The sequence below is a fragment of the Platichthys flesus genome, chromosome 7, assembly GCF_949316205.1.
Source record: "Platichthys flesus chromosome 7, fPlaFle2.1, whole genome shotgun sequence".
Taxonomy (NCBI): domain Eukaryota; kingdom Metazoa; phylum Chordata; class Actinopteri; order Pleuronectiformes; family Pleuronectidae; genus Platichthys; species Platichthys flesus.
In genome coordinates, this window is record NC_084951.1 from 21,571,444 (window position 1) to 21,596,954 (window position 25,511).

The 25,511-nt window shown below is 42.5% G+C and overlaps 2 protein-coding genes across 3 annotated transcripts; both read right to left on the reverse strand.

Moving 5' to 3' along the window:
* Positions 1-700: 700 nt before the first annotated feature.
* baz2a (bromodomain adjacent to zinc finger domain, 2A) lies at positions 701-17,440 on the reverse strand. 2 transcript variants are annotated; one of them, XM_062391459.1, is made up of 30 exons: positions 17,270-17,440; positions 15,911-16,034; positions 14,782-15,633; positions 11,527-13,515; positions 11,067-11,342; positions 10,626-10,979; positions 10,473-10,533; positions 10,279-10,387; positions 10,022-10,123; positions 9,327-9,549; positions 9,123-9,184; positions 8,976-9,041; positions 8,501-8,881; positions 8,153-8,407; positions 7,603-7,817; positions 7,431-7,505; positions 7,147-7,321; positions 7,001-7,063; positions 6,766-6,910; positions 6,057-6,676; positions 5,640-5,952; positions 5,243-5,398; positions 4,913-5,073; positions 4,583-4,648; positions 4,209-4,492; positions 3,991-4,126; positions 3,731-3,877; positions 3,359-3,588; positions 3,110-3,253; positions 701-2,588 (listed from the first exon to the last, which is right to left on the reverse strand). In XM_062391459.1, exons 2-30 carry the CDS (start codon positions 16,032-16,034, stop codon positions 2,429-2,431), a joined length of 7,944 nt encoding a protein of 2,647 aa, XP_062247443.1. In that variant the 5' UTR covers positions 17,270-17,440; the 3' UTR covers positions 701-2,428. The 2 variants fall into 2 exon arrangements, with proteins under 2 accessions (XP_062247443.1, XP_062247444.1); XM_062391460.1 differs by lacking the exon at positions 17,270-17,440 and adding an exon at positions 16,915-17,163.
* Positions 17,441-19,719: 2,279 nt separating this feature from the next.
* ptges3b (prostaglandin E synthase 3b (cytosolic)) lies at positions 19,720-24,721 on the reverse strand. Its single transcript, XM_062392113.1, has 8 exons — positions 24,522-24,721; positions 22,892-23,005; positions 22,225-22,294; positions 22,004-22,102; positions 21,784-21,873; positions 20,978-21,031; positions 20,841-20,868; positions 19,720-20,738 (listed from the first exon to the last, which is right to left on the reverse strand). Coding segments are annotated over exons 1-8 (477 nt in total). The 5' UTR covers positions 24,524-24,721; the 3' UTR covers positions 19,720-20,718.
* Positions 24,722-25,511: the final 790 nt, after the last annotated feature.

A 25,511-nucleotide genomic window follows, 5' to 3' on the forward strand; every position in this document is an offset into this window, starting at 1 on the left:
ATAGCTGATTAATCATTACTTCCACAAACAGTTGTTTTCGCTCCCGTCTGTATATGTATATATTTTTTTTATCATCAGATGTTTTAATATCTGTGTGTGAAATTGTGTGCAGCTTGTTTGAATTGAAGAACAGTTGGGCCTCGACGGAGCGATGCACTATACTTGTTGCCATTTTTCTTTTACTATGTTTGTCTGAACATCAATTTGAAATCAGATGCGGTTCATTCAATATTATATACGTTTTAAATCCGCACATGCTGGAACCAGGTCATGTTTAATTCACTGAAAACAGAATGAGTCAGCAGCTAAATCAAGGATTTAAAGATAAGATTAGTTTATCATTGCAGCTCTATTCAGATCTACAGTGAAGGTGCAGTAGATGCATTTATTTCTGTAAAATCACATTTTACACTTTAAACATTTATACATGGCCACCCTCTCCTGTCAGTGGATGTGTCCATGGACTTCTCTTATTCCAGTTCAGAATAGTCAGCAGGGTCTGGGGTATATCCCAGCACGCACTGGGCTAGAGGCTGAACGAAGTCTGACGGGCAGATACCTCCACAATTAAAAGTAACCTAACAGTAACAGGTGAGTCCACAAATGTCTTCCATCTGTGGGTGGAAGCAACACGAGGGATATCGAAAATATGAAGATAAATATGGAGAAGAGTCAGAGACAGAAGAGGCAAAACAAATACTCTCTACTAGGTGTGGTTTTTATTCAACTCACAGTACATTCTACAGATGCACACGTGTTACATCACCTTAATACAACAGAGTCTTGTAATACCTCCTCTTAAAAATGATGAATTGGTCCTAAAAATATAAAGGAACAAATTTAAAGTCACCAAAACTGTACATTATTAAAAATTCACTTAACACCACGTTTGGTTGTCATCTCTTTTTTTTTTTCTTTTTCGAAAAAAAACGTCTCGTCCCTTTAAGTGAAATAAGGAACAGCAAAGTTTATTTCCTATCATCGGATTTGAGTTCAGTGTAAGAAACAGTTTAAATTAAACCTGGACTGTGGAGTCATCCTGTCGCCTTCATAGAACACCACCCATGCCACGCAACATTGTACATTGGCCCTTGTACGGCAAAAAAAAAAAACCATAACAAAACCATGAAAAGGAATGCAAGTCAGAAAACCGGGCAGTTGCCCAATGCTTCATTATCAGAGCTCATTTGTAATTCTACTCTTTAAAAATGAGGATTTTAACCTCAAGTAAAACCACCTTCAGATGTTGTCACCTGGTCGCTCAGTTTTAGTTTTGAAGCTGCAAACATCGTCTCATCTTGAGGGAATTCTACATTAAGTAAGGGGAACATTTCAGAAAGAGTTGTGTTCCCTAATCGGACTATTCAACCGGTGCTGAGACGTCAGTTGCCTCCTCCGAGTTGTGACACAGATCTGGTGAATCACCCTGATTATTTACTCTTAACACAGGGGACAGTGACAAGCGTCTCAGCCCCCCCACTGACCGACCAACATTAAAAATCCTCCAGTTTCAGAAACCAGTGTCTTTCACACAGCAGCAGAAGGTTGGTAATGTGTGTGTGAAATCATGTGTGTGGTGTGCGCATGTGTGTGAAAGGTGTGTACGTGTGCGTGCAAGACTTTAAGTGGAGGTTATACAACGTCTACTTGTGACAGTCCAAGAACAGATTCCTTTTAGTTTAACTGGCCTTTTTCATAAATCGTCTAGACATCTCTATAAGGTAATCTGTACACGTTCACTACAAGCTATTGCTATTAAATAATCCCAGCTATTGTAATCTTTATATATATTTATATATAGAATATATAATAAAAATATATTGAGCAAAAAATTACTTCTAGGCATAAGACCACGTTACATTAAATTTCCATTGAACAGGTAGGAAATGGGGCAAGCTCTGTGAAGAGTTTTGATCCATTTTGTCGTTGAGCGATGCTAAGCAGGTCCAGTGTGCAGCGGTTCAGCTACAATAATGTGATCAGTCCCTGACCTTCAGTACGAGTCGAGAGCCAAGCTACTCAGGGCCCGAGGCCGTGTCATCACCCGCAGCAGGGCTCGACTCGGCCTCGCCACGACACAGGGTTTGTGAAGGGACGTGACAGGAGAACGAGGATGAGGTGCCGTGGTGACGATGAGGAGAAATGTTAAGGAGGAAGGAAAAGTGAAGAGAGACGTGTTTCTCACTCTCTTTGATGGGGAATGGTTACGAGTTCAAGCCAGTTCAGCTGTGGGCCTGGAAAAGAGTCGGCCTCTAGAGGAAACAATAACAGACAATAGCCAAAATCTATACATATATACTTATACACGAGAATACACATGGCTGGAAGAACCTCCAGAGAGTGTCAGCAGTAACACAGAGAGTGTGACTGGGACAGTGAGAGCACCAACAGTCTACAGCCCCACCATCAGGAAGAACGTTGCAGGCTCCTATTTGTCCTTATTTGAGTAGAACTCCGCCCAGCGGCTCTCAAAAAAGCGCCTCATGGAGTGTCCGGCGATTCCCACCTCCGACGTGTCCTCGTTGAAAAGCTCACAGTTGTTGAAGACCAAGTGAGCGTCTGCCGCAAACTCCTCACAGCTGCAGTACCTGAGGGGAGGAGCCAGGACAGAGGGAAAGGTTGAAGTTAAAAAGCACCGGAGGGAACAAATGATTCTCAGGAACTGGGAACTCTTTGGAAAAAGCGTCTGCATATGAATGAATGTATCATACGTGATGTTACAGGACAGAAAATGACATGTTTTATGGTTTCAGTGAAATATTTAACTGTACAGACTTTGGATATAATTATATTTCCTATTTAATCTACAGCAGTGCATTTGTGTAGGCTCATGTTTGTCTTTGTCATCAAGTTGTTTTGACCAATGACGACTGATTTATCGGCAACCCATGTGTCGGTATACAGATGTACAAATACTTTTTTCTACATAAACGTGTCAATGAAATGATGAAGAGGAGTCACAATGAAGATTTTTGGGGGGTTAATCAGTTTTGTTTGGGTGGGAGAGGATTGGGAAACAAACCTATAGCACTAGTAAGATAAAAAAAATAACCTTCTTAACATTTGTACTCGAGAATAAATAAAGTAGTGCTGTGGGATCTGCTCTTACCCTCCCTGTAGCAGTTTCTCTCTCATGGTGAGGAAGTCCATCGGGGTCTTGACGATGCGACGGTAGCCTGGCACCAGTCTGGGGTTGACAGGTTCAACGAACGGCCAAGCTTCTGCATGAGCCTCCATCTCCATCAGAATGATCCTGGGAGAAAAATAAAACAACGTGAATACATCACAACATGACGGACAGAACAGGTTTGGCCCTGTGGACCTACGTAGGTAAGTAAACATCTCTTCAGTGACTCACTCGCAGAAGGTGAGGTCAGGCTGGTTGCGGGTCGTCATGCGCCGGCGTTTACTGCCGCCTCCTTCTCCAGAGAAGCGCGAGGACGAGGTCGGTGTCACGGTCTCCTTGTTCCGTGTTGCCATGCCAGAACTACGTCGTGCTGTGGTTTCGTCTTCTGAGCTTTCGTCTTCGTATCTTCTCTTTCTCACCCTGAACCTGGTTTTCGTCAGGCGCTGTGATTCACCTTCCTCCTGAGGGACAGAAACAATACGGGGGCACATTCAGTTGCAGAGGATCAAATGTGGCACAGAACAAAGGAAACGGAAGGAAAAGTCTTTCACAACTGCCCTTATAATTACTTTGTTTCTTAGCAAAGACAGGACTGGGTCTTACCCTGGCAACACAGTATGGACAAAACCAGTCTCCCTCTGGCACCTGAGTGATTTTGGGCTTCAGGCAGTACATGTGGCAGCCACGATCACAGCCATCGCACAGCAACAGGGACTCATCATTGTCTCCCTTCCTGCAAACCTGGCAATTCTGGAAAAGGAGAAATTCAAAGGCAAGATGTTCAAATTGCTTTTGGCAGTGTGCTCCCAAACACCTGAGAAAAACAGAGTCCAAGAGAAAATTAGCAAAATAAAGTTACTCACCACTTTAGTCACAGATCTCTCCCAAGCAATGGCCTTCTCCAGCTGGAGCAAACACAGACAGAGCTGTGGAGCACTGCGAACGCGATCTAGACCCTGCCGCCATGTTCGTAGTCGAGAGGTGATTTCACTTTCCAGACTGCAACAGAGGAACATTATTAGACGAGGTAAAAATATATATCTAAAAAAAACAAATGACAGATCCTGTCTGTTCATCTCACCTAGCGACATCCATGGGATGCTCTTCCCCTGGTGTGGGCGTGAGAGGAGCAAGGCGCATCACTTCAGATGGGTTCCACAGTGGCTCCTTCAGGTAGCGTCTCTCGATGTTTCGCTCAAGGTTGGACAGTCTCAGCATGGCCAGGTCCAGAGGGTGTGTGGCGGTGCGATGAAGGCCAGACCACTCCTTCTTGGTTCGTATGATCCAGTCATCACGTGGGTCTGCCTCATGTTCGTAGTACTGGAGATCCTCCCGTGTGGAGTCTGGATCTGGGATTGTGTAGGGCTTAATAGGGGAGACGGGGTGAGGCTAAGTTTCAGTAACAGGTATAATGCATTTTATTTATTTAATACTATCAAGAGCTTTGATAATTACCTGGAATTCTATTATGGGTGTCTCTGTGTTAGGTTCACCATCGGTCACTGCGCTCTGAGGAGGTGCCTTTAAGAAACAAAAAAAGTTTTTTAACCATTTACTAATATACTGAAAATCTATAATAAGTATTTTGGGGATGAGAAAATAAACAGTAAATAAGAAATAGATGGGGTTTGCAGTAAAGAAGCCCTCATATTGTCCCAATTTTAAAAGTTATCACATTTAAAAACTTTCAAAAATTAATTTTGTCAACGCAACTTGGATTGCAGTCATTGTTTTGACAAAGTCTGATAAATCCAATGATGCAGATTGGCGAGGGTGATTCCTCACCTTCAGATGGAGGTCAGCAGCAATGACTCGCTGCTCCAGGTCCTCCACCCACTGCAGGGCGATGATGTCAGTCTCCATAGCCTTCTCCTGCACTAGTCTTGGGTGCTGAAGAGCCTCCGCGAGCACATGTTTGTCCTCTGCCTTCAACTCAAATATTGGATCTATTCAAAAACAGAAGAACAGTTTTAATGGAGGAACACAGGGCAACAGAGAAGAAGATTCTCTAGAAATCCAGAGGTGTGGGCATGATGAGTCGAATAAGAAAATGAATTTGTTAAAATCCCAAAAGTGGCAAATTAACTACACATTTCCATTTGTAACAACACTCACCGGTAAAAGATTTGGTGCACATCTCGGTTAAGCTCTCTAGATGTTTGGCCAAATGTTTATGGAGGACCTTTTCCCTGATGCCTCTTGGGTGGAGGGCCTGTAAGGTGTTCAACAGTTCCTCTGGGTCCTTGATCCACCACCAGCCACGCACCATTGCTGGAAAAGAAACATACAAGTTAAAGACCATGATAAAATTACAGTCTTCTTGTCTTATACACAGTCAAATATAATTGACCATTATAAACATGTTTCCTGTACATTTTTTTGCACATCATACGTCACGAGAGACAATTGATTAACCTGAGGATCAGCTCTGAACTGTGTCATAGTTCATTGGTTGTTAAATGGATGTATCTCTCAGACGGCAATATCAGAAATCATGTTCATCACTACTTACATGCTGGAATGGGCTTGACCACAAGCTGTGTGAAGTACTGTTGCTCCAGCTCCTGGAACACAGAGTTGGGAGGGCGGCCGCGGCGTTTGACTGCAGCTCCTCTTGCCCCTCTGCGGGCAGGACTGCTGCCTCTGCTTCCTCTCCTCCGCCTGCGACCTGGCTTGGCAGGGGTGGTAGGAGCTGGAAGGAGCTGAGGGAGTGGTGGTAGAGCAGTGACAGGAAGGGCAGAGGTAAGGGTTGTAGGGGGAATTTCCTGTGGTGTTGCTGAGGTCTCAGGGTCAGCAGGAGCCAAGCCAGGCATGAGTGGGTCCGGCTGAGGAGTAAGGAGACTGTACTTATTAATATTGCAAACATAATTGTTTATGTGCATTTATATTTCATAATTAAATGTATTTGTATCGATTGTGGTGGACAAACCTGCACGAGTGGAGCAGCGAGTGCAGGCAGAGTACTCGGAATCTGAGGGAGGAGTTTAGGAGGTGACGTAGGTGAGGTGGGCAGCTGGGGCTCGGTGAGAGAGAGATTGTCACAAGGCTGTTTGGGAAGCAGATTGAACCACTGTCCCTGTTTCTCTGCTATCTCTTTCACACTCTCCTCTGGTTGTTTCCCCTCTGGAGCTTCCCCTTCTGCTGCGCATGTGCCGTTGGCTATCGCATCCGTTGATTGGCTGAGCCAGTTCTGGAAAGCACTTTTTGTGAGGTCTTGTGTGCCACTGTTCGGTGATCCTGGCGTTTCTTCGCTGCCCGACCTGATGCTACTTCGACGCCGGCGGCGGATCTTCGCTGTCCGGAGGTGAAGCTCAACTTCGGGTTTGATTTTTCGGGGGCGCCCACGCCCTCTTGGCTGGCTCATTAAGGATGCAGTGCCAGGAAGGGGGTCCTCCTCTGGAGACAAGGTCTGGTTCAGGGCTGGGGTAGCAGAGGAAGGAGAGGAAGGTAGAGAACCAGGAGATGTGGTAGGAATGGGGGTCTCTTCAACCTTGGGCTCCTTTTTGGTGAAGGTGACAGGCACCTCAGCTACAAGGACATCTCCTGAAGCTGAAAGAGAAATATGATGAAAATGTATTAAAGATGGACAGCCCACTGGTTTGTAATGTCCAAAATATTTAATTTATCCTCAGACTCACTCAAGAGCTCCTCTGGCCCCTCGACTAGAACTCCTCCGAGGTGAGGCAAAGCCAAGTATCTGCGCCTGTACCGGTCCTGACCCAGTAAAATGGCCCGCATGGAATGAGATGTTTGTTGCAGCTTTTTACGGAAAAATGCTTGGCGCTGTATGAATACAAAAGAAGAAGAGTTTCTAATAAAACATTACAGAAATGTATAAAATACATGTCAGTGTTCGCATCGCATCGGTCTTACCTTGGTTAGCTTATCTATCTGCCTCTCAAGCTCTGGAATGCTGGCAGTGGTAGGACTCTCACTCTGTAGCAAGAATTTAATAAAAAATTAATGTATAAATATATGATTTCAAGTCTAAAAATATAACCAGTAGATCAGATACATACATCGCTGAGTTTTGGCTCTTCTTTGCGTGAGCGGCGGTTGCTCCTCTCTTGTACCACACCGCCCTCCTCCAGAGAGAGGTTCTCTTCCTCCGCCACCCTGGCACTGCGCCGCCTCTCCTCAAAACACAGCTCTTCCTCCGAGCGTCCTGTACGACGCGCGAGTGCCGCCTTCAGTCTGACACACAAAACATTCATAATGAGCATGGTGATGGATCTGTGCTTTGACTCCAAGAAGAACTGAGTGACATAATTATTTATTCTGAACACGAAGAGACTGATCTTACTTGCGTAATTTCCCCTCAATGATCCACTTGTTCTTCCTGTAGGTTGCCATGTGTTCCAAAGTGTTGTCAATGTCACTGAAATACAAAATGCATACATTAATAAAGTAATACGGTTTAAGGGTTAACAAGAGTGGCCTCAAGGAGTAAAAACATAGTTAGCTCTTGGTCTAACCTTGTCACAATGTTACAGCCGTTAAGCTCTTCCACCACGAAGCCCAGGATGGCTGCCTTGGTGTCAGGGGGGAGGGCGTGAAATGTTTTGGTCCTCAGTGTGTCGCACACGTCTGTGTCGTAACCGTAAGATTCCAAAAAGATGCGAAGTACTTCTGAAACCGTGCTGCGGGTCAGCTCCAACTCAACCAGCTTGTCCCCAAGGATCTTTACAGACTGAAGGTCGGAATAGAAAGATAGACAGAGTATTTTTTGTATATGTATATATACCCATGTACATAATAGATATATTCTCACAGTGTATTAAACAGAGGACTCAAACTAATGATTGATTTCTTGATTTATTAATTTGTTTTTTAAAGTCTGAAAATGTAAGATGACATTTAAACTGCTTGTTTAATCGGCATAAAAAGAAAAACAGTCAGTTCTTACACTGGAGTTGCTGCAATAAGTCAGTGTTTGGTTTGCTTTTCCTTGAAATTATTTCTTAGCTGATTCCCTGCCTAGCGATTTAAACTCTAATCTCACACCTGATAACTCTAATCTCTCACCTGATAAAATGACGGGAGGCCTGGGTCATGGAGTGCACACTCCATCAGCTTTATCAGTAGGTCTTGGACTTCTCCTTGGCTTTCACCCAGGCCCAGGAGACCTTCCTGTAGGGTAGCAAGGCTAGGGATGTCCTTGGGTATATTGAGGCCAATCACTTTTCCGTAGCCATGGAGGAACTCAACCATAGCCAGGCAGTGTGCAAAGGCTGTGCCGGAGAGAACCACACCAGGAATACGGGACAGCTCTGGCAGGGGCTGGTGGAGACAAAAGATTGAAGGTCATAATCATATGGAAAAAATCTCTAAATGTCAGTTTAAACAGAAAGTATCTGAACAGATTAAACTCACTTTGTGGTCAGTTAGACACATGTCCTCTGTGGGCTTCTTCAGCTCTTCTGCAATCAACTGCTGCCTCTTTCGTTCCTCCAGACGCCTCTGGGCCTGCACTCTCCTCTCTGCCGCCCTCTTAGCTGACAGAGCAGCTTGAGCAGCAGCCTCTGCCTCTGCTTGAGCTTTAGCAAGAGCCTTTGCTTTACTCCGAGCACCCAGCACCCTCTTACCCTGGGCTATTCTCTCCTCGTCCGTCTGCCGTACTGGTGGAGGAGCCACAACCTTGGCTGATCTTCTGCGGCCTGGCTTCTTGGGCTCTGGTGTAGACTCTGAGGGCTGTGTGGCCGTCGGGTCGGCTGATTCAGCCTTCAGCTCCAAGACCTTTGCCTTTTGCTCAAGCTGGATCCACAAAGGACGGAAATAGCAGGGGGAGGTTAGAACGAGGTAGTGCTAAGAACATTGCTGATAAATCATTTAATATTTGTTTCTGTACCTTGGCTTTCTTTTTTTCATCTTTCATCTTCTTAATTTTAGTATCCTGCCTTCTCTTCATTCTTGCCTAAAACATGAACAGCAGCAGAAAAGTCAGTGTGAGATAATAACCGCTTAACAAATTAAATTTAAAGTCTAGACTACAAACCTTTTTCTTCATTTTCTTTTTGATTTTTGCAAGTTTCTCCTTGTCCTCGTCCGTAAGAGCTTCTATAAAAAGCGAGTAAAAACATTTAGCCACACTCGTGGGGTTACTTGCTAATTAAGCAGTTTGATCTCAGACACATGAAAACCAATGCTTAACTGTTAGCCAATCACATCCTGATACAACCGTATTTCGACAGCCACTCACCCTTAGCCTCAAGTCGGCTCAACAGCTTGGCGTCAACTTTGCTAAGGAGGTCGATCATCTTGGGTTTGGGAGGTCTCCCGGGGCGGCGGGCTTGTGCTCCCTTCAGGCCACGAACTCTGCGAGGTTTCTCTTTATCTGGGTTTGGAGGTCGACCTCGCCGGCCAGTGATGGCCATGATCATAGAGGGAACCTCCTCATTCGCCAACAGAACCCACTTCACACCCTGTAACATACAGTGTAGAACGATGAATCCCTTATTATGTCTTCTACACATTTCTCACATGTTTAAGATGAAGTTGGTTGCAAATGCACTGTAGTTTTGATTCATAGTTATCTTCAGATATTAAGATCTATGTTCTGAAATGTGATCTTTCTTCCCATGAAACATACACTAGACAATTTGTGATAATTTGAATCATAAATTATTGGATATAATTTGCACAGCCATCTAGTAGCCTATCATTCTATTAATTTTTAAATTTAGCCTAGGTCCAGGTTATTAGAATAGACCGACTTTAAATTACTAATAATTTCACAATCTTGCCTTAGGTGATTGCAAAGGTCTTCAAGATCAGCCCCAACACAAAAAAAGCAGATCATCTCATACACATTTTTCTGAAAATTTATAAAATATTAAAAGGAGTTTGTTTTTATGTAAAGATTTATGGAAATGAACTTAGCAAAAATCAACTGACCTCAGGAGTTTCTCTCTCTTCATAGAAGTCTCCGACAGGCATGCGTGGGCTAAAGCTGAAGTGTTCTCTGGAGACCACGCTGTCCGTGCGTCTCTTCAAGTACTGAGCGAAGCATTGAGGAGAAGGCAGGAGACAAAGAAGTTAATGGGGACTGTTTTAACCATGCAGACATCATCTGTTGTATTTGTCAATAAATCAAAACATTGATTTTTAGCAACTTCAGACCATTTGGTTCAGTTTTTTATATAAAAATGTACCTTGATTATTTCAGGGAATTGCTTCATCCTTCTTCCACAAGGTGTGTAGTACCAGGTTTCACCCTTCATGCGATTCTCCATTTTCTTCACTCGAATCTCCCTCTTCCACCTGTGGTTAGTGGAGTTTATCGTTACAGTCTGTCAAATTATAGCTATTCACACCTAAGTAAAGCAAGCTGTTAAAGGTCAATTACCCATGGGACATTGGGAACTGGACCTGCGCCTCTGTTGCAACCCTCCTTCTGTTTGATTCTCCTGTTTGGAAAAATGTACACAACCAGACATTAATTAAGACTGATTCCCAACATGTTTCAACAAAATGTCAACTCATCAACCTTCTTCATTACCTTCAGCTGAGCTGTCGTCATCATTTTCATCAGCAGCAGGTCCGGCATCGGGTTTGGGTGTTTTTACCACGTTTCCCTCTTGGTCTTGTTTCTTGACTCTTTTCGCCTTCTTGAGTTTCTCGCCTGTTGGGTTAAAGGCTGCAGCATCGGCCAGAACAGCTTCAATGGTGGCTGTGACGGTATCAAGCTCTGCGGGAGCCCCAGCCTCTCCAGTTACATCTGACGTTTCTTTTACATCCACTTTGACGGACTTCTTCCTCTTCCTACTTGTGGCTCCCCCAACTTCTGCGCTGGTCTTGGGTATCTCCACTTTGGGAGTTCGAGCCCGAGGTTTTCGCTGGGCCCCCTCAGGAACTGTAAATAAAACATGTAGAAAAAGATTCTCAAGTAAAAAAAAAAAATATTTTTAACAAACTATATTATTATGTAAAAGTTGAATACCTGGGGTTTTAATCCATAGTGCCTTTGGAGTTCGAGGTTTGCGTGTTTTTCCTGGGGTTGTCAGATTTTCTCCGACAGCTGGCATCATCTGATCAGTTACTCGCTGTAGTGGGTGCACAGCAGGGCTCTCTACTGGCGTACTGAAGGCGATGAAGTTCTCATCTTTCATGTTGAAATTTGGCAGAGTCACTGACTCGTTGACAGCGGTCTTCTTGCTTATCTGTCCAGTTAAGTCGGGTGTTTGAAGTCCTCTGGGCTCCCACTCGGCTTCAGGTCCTAATTAAAAGATTAAAGAATTACTTTAACGTGTGTCAGCATGAATGTCACTAAAAGACAACAAACTATGCAACTCAAGTTTGTTTGCAATTAACAGAGAAACATTATCTTTTTAAGCAATGAGAGACTAACCCTAACCCTTTTCAACTCATGTGACAATAGTTTCCATAATTTAAGACTGTACCTTGACGACCACTCTGAGACGGCACAAGTAAGCTTGGCTTGGACCCGTCACTGGAGTCGACAGAGAGCTCGTCCATCTGAGCGGAGCTGTTTAGAGAAGACTCCAGCATGGATTCCCCGGGGAATTGAGAAGTGTTCTTGGTCTCTTCCGCCTCAGAGGTTTCCTCGTCTCTAGTGGAGTCCAACGTGTCATCTCTGGAGTCTTCCATGGAGAAGCTGCTGTCTCTAGTGCTGTCATAAGCAGTAGATGGTTCCCCTTCCGCATGGGCGGTGCCGTCAAACTGAGAAGTGTCATTCCTCAGGTACGAGCTGTTGCCAAAGTTAGTAGAGTCGTCTGCGCACAAGCTGTCACCATCTAAAAGGGAAGACTTTTCAAAGACAGAGCTGACTTCAAGTCTTGAAGGGGTGTCACATGTTGAATTGTTATCAAATTGAGAAGGAGCATGTGAAGAGTTATCAAAACTGTCTTCGGTCAGATGTTCTACCCTCATGCTGTGATGCTGTGGGGACTTTCTGGGTGGAGTTTCCTCCGTCATGGAATCCTCTGTTTCGCTGACACTGCTTTCCAGCATGTGGTGTTTTTCAAAGTCCTTCGGTTTGTCCTTTGCTGTTTGATCAGAAGCAACTTTGGTCTGCAAAGACTTCCCAGGAAGATCAGTGTGGGATTTATTAATCTCAGTCGCTTCCCCCTTCTGAGGCGTCCTCATGCTTGAATCAAGCTGAGGGAGGTGTTCCTCTGGTTTTCCATTTCTTTTATTACTGATCACTTTGCTATCCCCACTACAACCATGGTGCTTCAGTGCAGGAGGAGGAGTGGTGTTAGGTGGATGCTGCTCAGAGTCATAACTTTGGACCACTCCCGAGGATGTACCCATTGCAGGAGGCAAAGACACCAAGGCAGGAGGGGCGGACATAGGTGCAGTCCTGGAGGCTTGAGTGGTTAGAAGAGGTAGGGTAGACAGAGGTTTGACTGTAGGACCTTCATGGGCTGATGGGGAAGGTGAATTCACCTCTCCTTGTGGCGACTGTGCTGCGGCAGAGGCAGTGGAAAGACCAGTGTCAAAAGCTGAAGGAGTGTTTGCCTGGTGATGGGGTTTGTGGGCTGGTTCAGAAGGTTTACTGACAACTGAAGCTCCTGATATCGACACGAGAGGTGGAACCAGACCAGCTGATGAATATTTCACACCTGCAGATGAAGAGGCAGTAATCAACTTTGGGGGTCCTGGCTTTTCATACTGGGCTCCAGATTTATCGGGAAAGCGAGACAAGCCGGAACTTTGGACCATTTGCTGAAGAAACGAGATTGGTGCAGACGCTGAGAAAGACGTGGACACTGTGTCTGCTGAGGTGACAGCCGCACTAGGACCAGAAGCTTTAGGAGACAAGTTTGACTGATGAGACACAGACTCCAATGAAGAGGAAGAGACGGGAGAGACAGAGGAAGCTGTGGTGGGTCTGGGCTCATTATTTGTCAAAGCTGATGAAGGGGTGGTCAACTTCAGAGGTGATGTCGGCAGGGAGGAGGAAGAGGACCCTGCAGACAGATGCTTGGATCCAGTGGGTGCTATTTCAGTCTGACCAAAGGGGAGGGGTCTGACGCCTTGCACGGAGGACACAGTGTGAGATGCTAAGATCTGTGGTGGAGTAAATTCAACATCAAGTGATGAAACATTCTGGGGCCCAGGAGAAGATTTTGGAGATCCATAGACAGGAGGAGCTGAAGAGGACTTTGTTAGTGATGGTGACACCGCTGCAGGGGATGGAGATGTGGAAAGCCGAGACGACACACACTGGGGAGATGGATTAGAGGGTGCGTCTCGGACCGGAGAAGCCATCTCGGAGTTCAGTCGATAATCTCTTGCAGGTCCCACAAGAGTGGCAGAGGGTTTGGATTGGTAACTGTCAGCTGTGGGAAGCCTATGAGCAACAGGTGATCTTTCACTGCCATTGTAGCTCGTGTCTACCTCCTTGACAGCTTCCCTTGTGTGCCCTGAAAGAGAATCAACAAAACAGTCAATAGTAATGCATACTAGACTCAAACACAAGAAAAAAATGTGCTCACTGATGAAGTGAGCCTACATCTTTACAGGACGACTGTATTAAACATCTCTGAGTGAGCTCCAAGTTCTGAAGTCCTTGACATTCTTGTCAGCTTATCACGGTGTGCACAACACACACTGGTAAAACTGGACTGATAGTGAGAGGATTATAACTACAACACTAACATAACCAATTGAAAATGTGAGAGCGTTTGTCTGCTTAACAAACACTTCTATTTGGTTGGAGCTCACTGACCCTGGAGCCACCAGTACTTTCTCAATTCAATGTGCCACATCTGCCGTAAAGAATTAACTTGAAGTGGTCTAGTCCTGAAATATAACAAAAGGCCAACCCAGTATTCTTTATCTCACCGTCATAATTAATTCTGACATAATGAAGTTTTATAGATAAATGTTCAGTGGGACTTAGCTTTCCCTAACAGACCTCAGGGATGGTACACTTCCAAAGGCTGCATACACCTTACAACACAGTCCAGTCCAACAGGGCCATCTGCTGGTTTAATACTGGCACTGCTCCAGTATTAAGCACTGGCAGACAGACTGACCCAGTACATGAAATTCACCTTTAACGAGGAAATTTAAGGGATCAGAAATTGTTTTCCTCAATTAAATCATCTTCTTATTATTTTCTCAAATTATCTGCTTTATAAAATGTAACAAAACGATAATGGAAAGTGTTCAAATGTCCTGGTCTCATCAAAAGCAAAAAAATAATATAATTCAGTTCTCTATAATGTTAAACATATCTCTACATAGGGAAGTTGAAACCAGCAACATTTTAAAACTGACTATTCAATTAATCAACGAACTTGGCAAGAGAAAATATTCCCGATAAGGTTGAAATCTTGTTATGATACCCAACTTGGTTGTATTTAACTAAATAATTAAATGTACCACAACAATATGACTTAGCATTGTTGCAATGTGAGAGTTTAATGCACCCAGGGAGGGTGCAATGTCAAGTATGTCGAGCTACATCGAGTATGACCAAAGGGGAAGGAAACAAGTAAATGAGGAAAATCGAACTATCAGAGCAGGTTCTTTTCTGAGGAAATAAATGCAGTGATGCCAAATGGTAGAACTTAAAACTAAACAACTGCTGACACATGTGTCATAGTAATTCATTTCCATGGAAACACAGAAGACAGACAGGATCAAATAAGCCCAAAAAATATTTCTCTGTGTGAAGTAGTCACCTTGCATGAGAGAAGACATGCCGCTATCCCTGTTGTGGATCTTGGGTGATCCACTGTCCTGCACTGTTGATGGTGATATCATTGTTGCAGAGGCTATTCCCACAGGGAGAGGGCTGCCAGTGCCTGCTCTGCCTAAACTGTGGTGCTGTGGGCTGCCTCGTGGAGGTGTAAAGTTCTGGGCTGCTGGGGGCTTCAGCTGAGTCGGGCCTTGAGGCTGGGACTGCAGCGGTGGCTGCTGCTGAGGAGATGTTAGGGTCTGGTGCTGGGGCTGATGCTGGTAGTAGGGCATCCCATTAGGCATCATGCCATAATGCTGCGGTTGCTGGTGCTGCTGGTGGCGGTGAGAGTGGAGGTGCTGCTGTGATGGTTGATGTTGGGGGGGCTGTAAGGACTGTTGCTGGTGATGCTGTGACGGTGTAATCCCGAGATGGGCCTGACTCTGGTAGGTCCCATACATACTGTGAGAATTATAACCGATCTGCTGTGGGCCCGGGTTACTCCTGTTCCAGTACTGACTCCCAGTTAGAGGCATGTTTGGTGGGCCTGTCACAGGGGGCTGGTGGGAGCTTTCAATTCCCCCATTCAGTTGGTACTGTCCATGACCCTGGAAGTGGTGCTGTGACTGAGGCTGTGGCATCCCAGGTGCAGGCTGCTTCTGATGCATCCCCTGCCCTGGAGATGAACCCATGGCTGGACCATACTGCGGGTGCCCCCCCCACAGGTAGTCATAGCCCATGCTGCTCTGGTGGTGGTTGCTCATGTGTGGGTAGGGAGCTGATGGTGGGTGGGAACTAGGCACACCAGACCCGAGTACAGTAGTGGTGCCATTCACATTAAGCTCACCATTCATATCTGTTAGACACAAGAACATGGGCATGTTAAAAAGGTTTGCACGAGTAAAATATACATAATTAAATATTTAAAAAAATACTTTTACACTGAAAGATATTGACTATCAAATCAAAGAGTCCTGACCCTGTCCAGGCCTGGTATCAACATCTGTCTTAAGTGGTCTGATCAAGTTCATTGTAATGTCAAGTGTGAGCACAGGACCTTTGAGTTGACCTCTTGTGATTGGATGTTAATACCAGGACTTTATTTAGTGCTAAAGAATAACAAAAATACGTACTCTTTCCCTGCTGAGGAAAACTCATGGAGGACCCGTTAGTATAAAGAGAATCCCCTGAGGAGCGTTTCAGTCCTGAGTTTGCTGAGGAGTGGGTGCCATAGTTGAAATGGTTATTTGACTCCATCTGAAAAACAAATAAAAACAAAACAGAAATTTATTAAAACACTACTTTAAAGTCAACATTCAACACTCCTCTCCAGCAAGACACGTGGAGGTTTGAGCCAGAGATGCACAGGCACGATGTCATCGCCACGTGAATCACGCTAAAATCATTATTTAATTCATCTTTCGTTTATTCTCCTGCTGTTCTGAATGTAACTCGACGCTACGCGACACGCTCGATGTCAAACACTCGGTGCAAATGGCTCATCCGAGATGCTTTCGCCAGCTGCGGATTGTGACAGCACCATTTGGTTCCAACCACAACAACCGTCAAAATGTCGCAGCGGCAGATGCCAGGCCCCGAGCCTTAATGGACAGCCGGAAAATTACGGGAGACGCTCATCATTAGCGCTGATGAGCCGCTGCTAACACGAGCACAGCCTCCTCGAACCCACCTCTGAGACGACCGGGGCGTCCGCACTGTGCCCTGGCACCCGGCGGCCTAACAATGGGGGGATTACCCCGGATATTTTTCACCGTCACTCCGAAGGGCCTGGAGATCTATTACCACACCGCGCGCTGTTTAACACTTCCATATCCCCCGAACACAAAGTGGCCATCTATGGACGCTTGATTTCCTAATTCAACCAGGAAGGCCGTGGCAAGAAGCATCCGTTAGCTGCTTTGCGCTAGCTGAGCCCTGGAAGCGAGCAAACCAGCGATGCCAACGTTACACAAAACTACTTTAAATGTTCACAACGCGGTCGAATGTAACACAACACACCAAACAAAGACACCCCCCGCCTCACTTCCAAGGTTATTTAGCCACAGCATCACAATAGAGCCTAGCTAGCGCACGCTAGCCTTGGAGGTAGTTAGCTGCTAGCCTCTTTAATGTTTACCCGGAGTTAGCGGGTGCGGGGCTTTAAGCTGCGATGTTAGCTCGTAGCCGGGCAGCAGGTACCGCGACCACGCCGGTCTGGATCCATGATAGCCCCGGCAGCTATGAGAGAGGGCGCCGGGGGGGGGGGGGGCTCGGACGACGCGCCGGTAGAGTTGGTCCTCGGTGTGGTCGCAGATGGAGGCGTGCTCCCCTTTTGTTCACGGGCTAACGTTAGCTAGCAGCCAGATGAAGTTACATTGTTTACGCCGCACGCACACACACACAGTTTTTTCTCTCTTTCTAGCGGAGCATCTTCCTCCCACACTGCCACCATCAGAAGTTTCTCCCGTATTTCACGTAAAGCTTCTCCCAACCTTTCACTCCGGGGCTGTCCGGGGCGCAGACGCTTCCAGGAAACCTTTCGTCTTTACAGAAGTGCGGGTGAAGACGCCACGGCGATAAATAATAAACAACTATCCCCACAACCTCTGGGTTTTAAATTAGCAAACATGGCTGGTGTGGTCCAGTGCAGCCATGATCACACAGAACAGCGCGAGCGGAGTGAACTTCCCCACAGTTAGCGCGCACACATCCGGTCACCTTCCTCATGACACTTCACAAGAAAACACTCAAGAACAATAACAACAACAATAATAATGAGTATAACAATAACAACAACAATACAGACAATAATAATTATATAAATAATAATAATAACGATGACGATAATTGTAACAATACAAAATAACGATACCAATCATAACAATAACAATAATACCGATAATGAGGATAATAACGATAGCAATAATGTTAATGATACAAATTATAACAATAATAATAACAACAATAATAATGATGATAATTATAATAATGACAACAATAATAAGAAGATGAATGATACTGATATTATATGTGTGTTGTGTATTTTAATTATTATCATTGTTATTATTATCGTTATTATCATTATTATTGTTATTATAATTTAAAGTAATCTCACGTAGTGGTGTCATATCAAAGAGTAGCATAAAATGAATAAAGTTCAAAGACTATTTACCTTGAACCACTCTTGAAATAAAAAAATAAATAAAACAGGGGTCAAAGCAAGAAAAGCTTTGTGAGCATGAAAAACGGTCTAAAAAGAAATGTGCACAATGTTTTGAATGGACTATTTTTAATTCAAGTAAGGCCAGCGGTAGAAAATGAATTGCTCTGCCTCTTTGTAGACATTAACCAGGTTATTAGTAATGTGGGTCATTCTTTCTTTTCTTCTATGTTGTTGGTCCCTGTCACAAACATATGTGCCTCACCTCTTCTCTGTTCTTGATTCTTCCTCTCTGGGCTGTTTTCATCTTAACGCTGTGTTATGTGCTGTATGTTCACTTGATATGTTACAGTAAAATGAATCATCTTTTCTGGTCGATTGTCCATTTAGGTTGAAAACTGTCTTCAACCATGATGCATGATGCAAAATTAAAAATAACGTATGTTTCCCCTCAAATGCTCTACAGCAAAGGTAACAAGCCTGTTCTGAAAATGTAAGAAGTTGAAAGTACAGTACAGTATATATGTGTTAATATGTAAAGGCAGTTAAAATAAATGGTTGTCAGAAAAATATATACTCAAGTAAAGTACAAATACCTGAAAAATCTACTAAAGGAATTCAACAAAGTATTTGTACTTTGTTACTTCCCATCTCTGGATGGTATTTATACTTCTACTCCACTACATGTATATGACAGCTGGAGATACTCGTTTTTTTTTAAATATCAGATTATTAAAACAAAATAGAATAAAAAATACGTAAGAATGATAAATTAGAGCACTTAAAGACCAACCTTTACAAGCTGCAACACTTCAATGGTGCTTGATGCATAAGTAATTATGATCTAATGTAGATATTTAGGACAATCTTGAAGGAGTACTTTCCAACTTAGTCATAAGCAGGTTTTGGTAAAAGCAGAAAACCAGACTATACCAGTTAATAATCCAGGCCATGTAGCCATCCTCTTACAAAGCAAAGTCAAAACTTTTATTAGATTTTTCTTCAGGCTGACAACAGGAAACTGCTGCTGCTTATTAATGTCATATTCACGGAAATGACAGTGAAGAAATCAGGCCTGAAGAGGAAGTATGCTAATATTATGGGCCAAGGCGGCTGCAGGTCTCTGGGTCCTAAAGCCAAATATTCAGGAGTGAACGTTACATTATATAATTACAGTTACATCATACTCAAGTAGAAATACTGTATTATATGTGAGTATACTTCTATTAATGATTACAAGGTTTTCTGTTTTAAAACATCACCGACAGGTACGGATTGTCTCCTGAAAAGGATTTTATAATGAAAACGCTATGCTAGTATATCATTAACTCTACAATACAGCGAGGGTCATAAATATTCAAACTTTCTATCATTCTCCCATGGTCATGTACGAGGTTAACGTTTTAAACACCTCAGAATAAAGTGTATTTCAGTTCTACACCAAATCTTCACATCAAGTACAGAACATATACAAAATTAAAAATAAAAGGAGGGCTGTTGGGATTTCATTGTAAATTTTAAATCAAATTAAGAGGCCACTGAATATACTGCATCTTAATTTGGAGATAAAATTACTGATTATATAGGTTCTCGAAGTAAGTGCAGACGGAATCTATAATACAACAAACCAGGGTCCATGACCCACTGAATTCCCCAAATTATGATACATCTGGTTCTCCTGATATCTGGTGTCAAGACGCTTCCTTACAAGTCACACTTTGTATCCAGTGACAAATTAATCATACATGTCAAATGTAATTTCCAAAAAAAAGGCCTTTAAAATGATTCTTAAACAGTTTATTAGAAAGATGTAGACAATAAAAAAAGAATTTCCACTGTAAGTCAACATTACTTGTCTCCCCTTACATTTTATTTGACAGTGCAAATATAATTTGGTCATTACACGGCACCACATCGTTGCAACACGTCCTCACCAACGAGGGGGGGGATCTATTCTAGATGAACATGGAAAGAACCTGGAGAATAGCAACAAACCACATAAAGTTGAATGAACCTCAAGCTTCTTTTAACAGCCTCAAAAAATGTCACCTTGTTTCTGCTGTCCAATATGATAGTGTCGTGTGGGTATGGAGAGAAGAGCTGTCAAGATACTAAATATGTGAGATTCATTCAGATTACCACGCAGGTGACCACTGGGAAGATGCAAATGTTTCTGCAATGGTTTCAGTAGAAGTAAAGGGAAACATGTAAGCTGGAAGGTTAAGCTACAGAAACAGAGACTGACTTCCTGGATATCTAATTCACATCACATGGAAGGCTTTGGAGGAACCAAATCGATAAATCAATGGAACTAATTATTTTGATGCACATCTAGTGTTTGACTTAAATCTTGAGAAAACCACACCAGTCTACTAACTTAAAACCACAACATTTGGAATGGGTTGGCCCAATTATTTCAAACCACAATTAATTTGAAAACAAAATGTTTTATCTCTTTTTAAACACATATTGCTCAGTTGAAGACAACTATACAGCTTTTCCAACAAATGTGTGCTTGGTTGTAATATTTAACAGTAAAACAAGATACCCAAAAAGGTGCAGTACAGCAAATGGAAGTGGAGATAGCTGCTCTGTACAATACCATGCATATCAACCTTCAGTGGACTGATCGGTCATGAGTTTGGAGCAGAGAATAAGGTTTTAAATATGACTACTGACTCGTATGTACAGTTGTTTGTCACTGCCTTCAATTTTAGATATACATTTGTTTAAGATTCCTCTTGCCAACTGTTCTTCCATTTTCTTTCCGGAGTCTGTCTTCTATTCCAAATCTGGCATTTCTGAAAGTGAAAGAAAAAACAGTCTTACACTCACGAAAGCACTTATTTATAAATCTTGTATTATCACCATTATAAACAGATAGAATATGATGCATTACTTACTTTCATCATCGCTATCTGCAGACTCATCCTAAAAAGAAAAAAGGATAGAAGGTTGAATAATCATCTGATCAATGTTTCAACAAGAACAATTATAGGTACTGAATATCACATACTTTATTAAGTTAAAAGATTTATACCTCATCTGGACCTTCGAGATCAAGGTCTTCCTCTCCTCCCATGTTGTTCATCAGCTGTAATATAATACCAACAGTATTAAAGCAAAGTCTTTTCCTCAAATGGAAAACCCAATATCTTTTACAGCTTTCGATTTAGTTAAGGTTCATAAATACATTTTTGCAGAATTCTATATTCAAATGTTCTTAATGAGTAGAACTCTTCTACATGCACCAATCTCTTTTCTTCTAAACCATTTATTGCAAAAAATTGCCTATACAGGACCTTGTGCTGTTATTTTTTTAAATAATTGTTGGGGCATTTAGACAGGAGCTGAGGGAGACAGGGCGGAAGAATGACAAATGTTCCTGAAAGGATGAAGCAGCCAACGCTGCCATTCAAGATCCATGTCACAAACCCCTAAGTAACGAAACACCAGGCGCCCCAACTATTCTTTGTTCTATCTTAAACCTGCCACCAACTCATATACAGATTTGGTCCATTTTATTCAAAGAGTGGAATAGTCAGTGGTTATAGTAAAAAATACATACAAATATAAAATGATGACTTATACCAAATTAAATATTAATACAAGGCATGCATATGCTACCAACTAATAATAAGTCATTACATTATTTCATAATATTGTCTTATACCCATATTCACACAAGCTTGTCAGACATTTTGGTCCCATTTTGGTGCATTTTTAGAGTGCGTTTGTAATTTTGATCAAGAATGCTGAAGCTGAAACATCGGTCTAGAAAAGCTCTTGGTTATGTTTAAAATAGTGACAATGATTTCTTTAATCTCTGTTTATCAGGGTGCTTACATCTGAGAGTGGGTTGGAGTTGACCATCTCCTCATCTGAGTCGTCCTCCCAGTCTCTCCAGTTGCTGAAGTCAACACTGAGCCAACTCAGCTGTGAAAACAATAACAGTTTCTCACGTTATAGGAATCTGATGCAAATCTAACTGAATCTTTCTGGAAACCATTTGCATTTCGAATGTATGCTACAAATTGTCTATTACATTCAATGGTTGACTACGTACCTTAACCTTGTCTTTTGTTAGCCTCGGCCACGGCTTTCCCGGCTGCACTTTTTTTAAGTAACACATCACTGAGCGACCTGTGCATTTGTGTTTGGAATCCTACATTGAGGCGGAAAGATAACAGCAGTGTTAGATCAATCTCATTCACTATCTTGTGCAAATAATTATTTACAATATCATAAGGAAACATTAATCAAAGCATGATTCGGACAGTGACGTACATTTTCATCAATGGCGTCAAAAAGGTCTATTTCATTCTCATGCTTCTCATTTTCGGTTCCTGCAAGACAGCTGTGGAGAACAAAAGAAGAAAAAAAAACATGATTTTGGGGAGAATGAAACAACAAACACTCAGTGAACTGAAAGATAAGACAAGATTTAGAAAATCTCAGAATTATTCTTACTCACAGCATAAGATCATAACACGTAGCGAAACAAAAATAAAGCTGTAACTGCTCTTATATTGTGTTTCTAAAGTTGTGGACATGTTACTATGTTGCCCAGTCATCTTTACATGAAGCACACTTCATACTTCTCATTTCATTAATTAACTGATTAATGTGTGCTGGGCTCTTCATTTATCTTTGAAAATGTGTTAACTGTCTGTATCTAGTTTTCTGTGCCACTCTGATTGGCCACCAGTCCTGTATTAGTCTCAGACTCATCCTGATTTTGGCTGAAATAAAGTAAAATATGTTTGACAACTGTTGAGAAGACGCTTTGTGAGCTAGAGAACCAGTAGTGATGAACAAGAGCCCAGATTCTGTGTTGAGCCAAGGATTTTTGTCACAGGAGTTTGACTAGGATACTTAACAAACAACAAAGGAACAAGGAAATGACAAGTTACTACGACTTAATATTTTTAGAGTCTGCATGAGACAAACTTACGTGAAACCAAACTTTGTTTTATCAAAGGTGACTTTAACATCTTTGCTGTCTGCTACACAGAACTCTATAAAAACAGCGTCCCTCCTGTCGTACCACTTGGCGGTTGCTGGATGCCTGTGAAAAGAAAGAGGGAAATATAAACCAATGTAAACAGTCTGTTACATTTAGTGTACATTTGTAATTTGTTGTGCCCATTAAATTTGATCTGGTTCAATAACAACAGGAGTCACTTCTTTAACTATTCTAAACCGTTCGTTCATTCTTAGAGTTCCCCAGATCTACAACTAAAACAGATTATACATATGAATGCTGTTTATAGGAGAGCAGGTCGATACAATAGGCTGCCATCAACAAGCCCATGTATCAGGTTACCACAAAGCCTCTGGTTTCAGTTGGTCACATTAACAAGATGGTTTGGACGGGTTCATCATTAATTATAACATATATGTATATGATAAAATTCATATTAATTTGGGATGTTTTTCAATTTAGAACAGGTTTAAATCATCTGTGGAATAATAGTAGGCATGTTACCTAAATCCTTTTTATGAATACGTTTAACAGTAAAATTAAAATAATCATAAGGAGCTATTCAATTTCACCTAGAATCTAATTTGATAATCGGTTAATCATTTAAATCATCTCATTTACAGTTCGTGAAATAATAAAATAAGATCCATCTTTTTATTTGTGTGGATCTAAACCTACTCTTGGTTTAATTGGATAAAAAAAACGTGATGTTCATGGGAATCGGTTGAGCGACAAACGCAAGTTGATTTAATCACTTTAGGTTAAAGTCCAACTTTAAAAAGATGTAGCTATAAGACCGGATAAGTAGAACCAGAGAGAAACCACGTGTTTTTAATAGACTCAAATGATAATGTGATTCTGAATGATAAAACCCTCACTCGGCTGTAGATCTGCAGTATAGACACTTATCTGTGGTAATAACTAATCAATAACCACCCCCAAACCTCCGAATATCTAAGTGTGTTTTTTTTTAATTCAGTTTTCACTAGTATTAGTACACGCGCCGTGTATTTATTGTCGGTGTTCTTTTCTCTTCGTAGCATTTAACTGATGGCGTCATTAAGCAAATCCTCTTACAGATGATCGCGGACTAATATGAAGCTAGCCTCGGACAAATGTTGGCTAATCCTCACTCGCTCCCTTTCACAACTTCGCGATCGAGCTAGCAGCCCGTTTTCACGTCGCTAAAGTCCGTGTTTCTCCTGCTAGCCAGCGGTATCCCGACACCTGACACGGAGCTAACCGGGTGATCAATGAACACCCTGCTAGTCAAGCTAACAACGCTGACTTTGTCCGTTGCCTTACTTCAGCCATGCGGTGCACCTGACTCGAACCCCGGGTAAAAAAAAAAGAAAGTAGGCGGCTGATACCGGGATCCCGGACCTGCGGGAATAAGTGCGGGGCCGAACCGGGTTTCTAAACCCGGTCCACGAAGCGGCGAGTGCCCGTTAGCTAGCAGCTCACTGGGGAAAGGCCAACCTCCCGCCTTGGCGAAAGCATGTTCGCGGACGGCTAACGCTAACTAGCTAGCTTGCTAAGTGTGTGGCTCTGTTGCACTTTCCCCTCCGTCCTTTCGTCACTTTAACTTCTAATAACTTACATGTCTGGGGTCGAAGTGAGTCTCGGTCTCGAAGGTAAAGCAATCCCGGGAGAAGAAGATCGGTAACGCCCGTGAAGAACCAGGAACGCTGCCCACACACAGTCACTGCAACAGCCTCGGTCCTGTGCACTGTGCTGCTCCGGATGCTCCTGCGTATCTCGGGATGTGAATAGCAGCCCTGGCGCAGAAGCAGCGCACTAGACGCTTCTAGAAGTTAATGTGATTTTCTACGGAGTCAGTGGAGGAGGGAGGGAGGAGGGGGAGAGAGAGAGAGCGATCACCACTCTTATACTGAGCTGTACATCTTTATAATATATAATATTTAAACAATATATTACTGTTACATTGAAACAACTCTTTGCAATGCTTAATACTAATATTTAAGGGAAATCTTTACAACATATAATTATATTTAACCCTTTACAATACATTAGTTATATTTGTCTAGTTGATTTAACTGTATTTAGCTTTCAAAGCTACTGTCATTACTGTATTTGAATGAATACAGTTTATGATTAATATTATTGAGGGGCTATATTTGCCTCTTGCTGTATATATTGTTCTTTAATGTCCGATTGTTGTTTTATGTCCAATGCACCAACCACAACAAGGCAATTTACTGTATGTATAAATATATTTGGCAATTAAAAGAATTCTGATTCGGATCGGGTTAGATATAGATAAAAAAATATATATTTAGGATTTACATTTATATTTAACATGTTAATTTATATTTAACAGCCTTTCTACAGAATCATATTCATGCTGAAAATCTGGTTAAAAAATTATCTTGACTTGGTTGCTGCTTAATGAGGCCAAGTGCTCCTGTTCATTTCAGATTGTCAATTATTAAGGCCATTAAACATTTTAAATCTACAACAAAAATCAAGATGAATGCAGTATATTCTGATAGGGCTCAAGATAAAAATATTCATGATTGGTTAGAAGATAATTCCCCAAAAATGTGTTCTTCTCCTAGTAATTCAATCA

Coding starts and splice junctions, on each gene's coding strand:
- baz2a (XM_062391459.1), bottom strand. CDS start 16,034: ATGGAGTCAAATAACCATTTCAACTATGGCACCCACTCCTCAGCAAAC. Junction 5,399..5,639: donor GGTCAAGCCCATTCCAGCAT/GTAAGTAGTGAT, acceptor TTTCTTTTCCAG/CAATGGTGCGTGGCTGGTGG. Junction 3,589..3,730: donor GTCCATACTGTGTTGCCAGG/GTAAGACCCAGT, acceptor TCTGTCCCTCAG/GAGGAAGGTGAATCACAGCG.
- ptges3b (XM_062392113.1), bottom strand. Junction 22,103..22,224: donor TTGACGCCATTGATGAAAAT/GTACGTCACTGT, acceptor GCCTCAATGTAG/GATTCCAAACACAAATGCAC. Junction 21,032..21,783: donor ACTCCAACCCACTCTCAGAT/GTAAGCACCCTG, acceptor ATTATATTACAG/CTGATGAACAACATGGGAGG.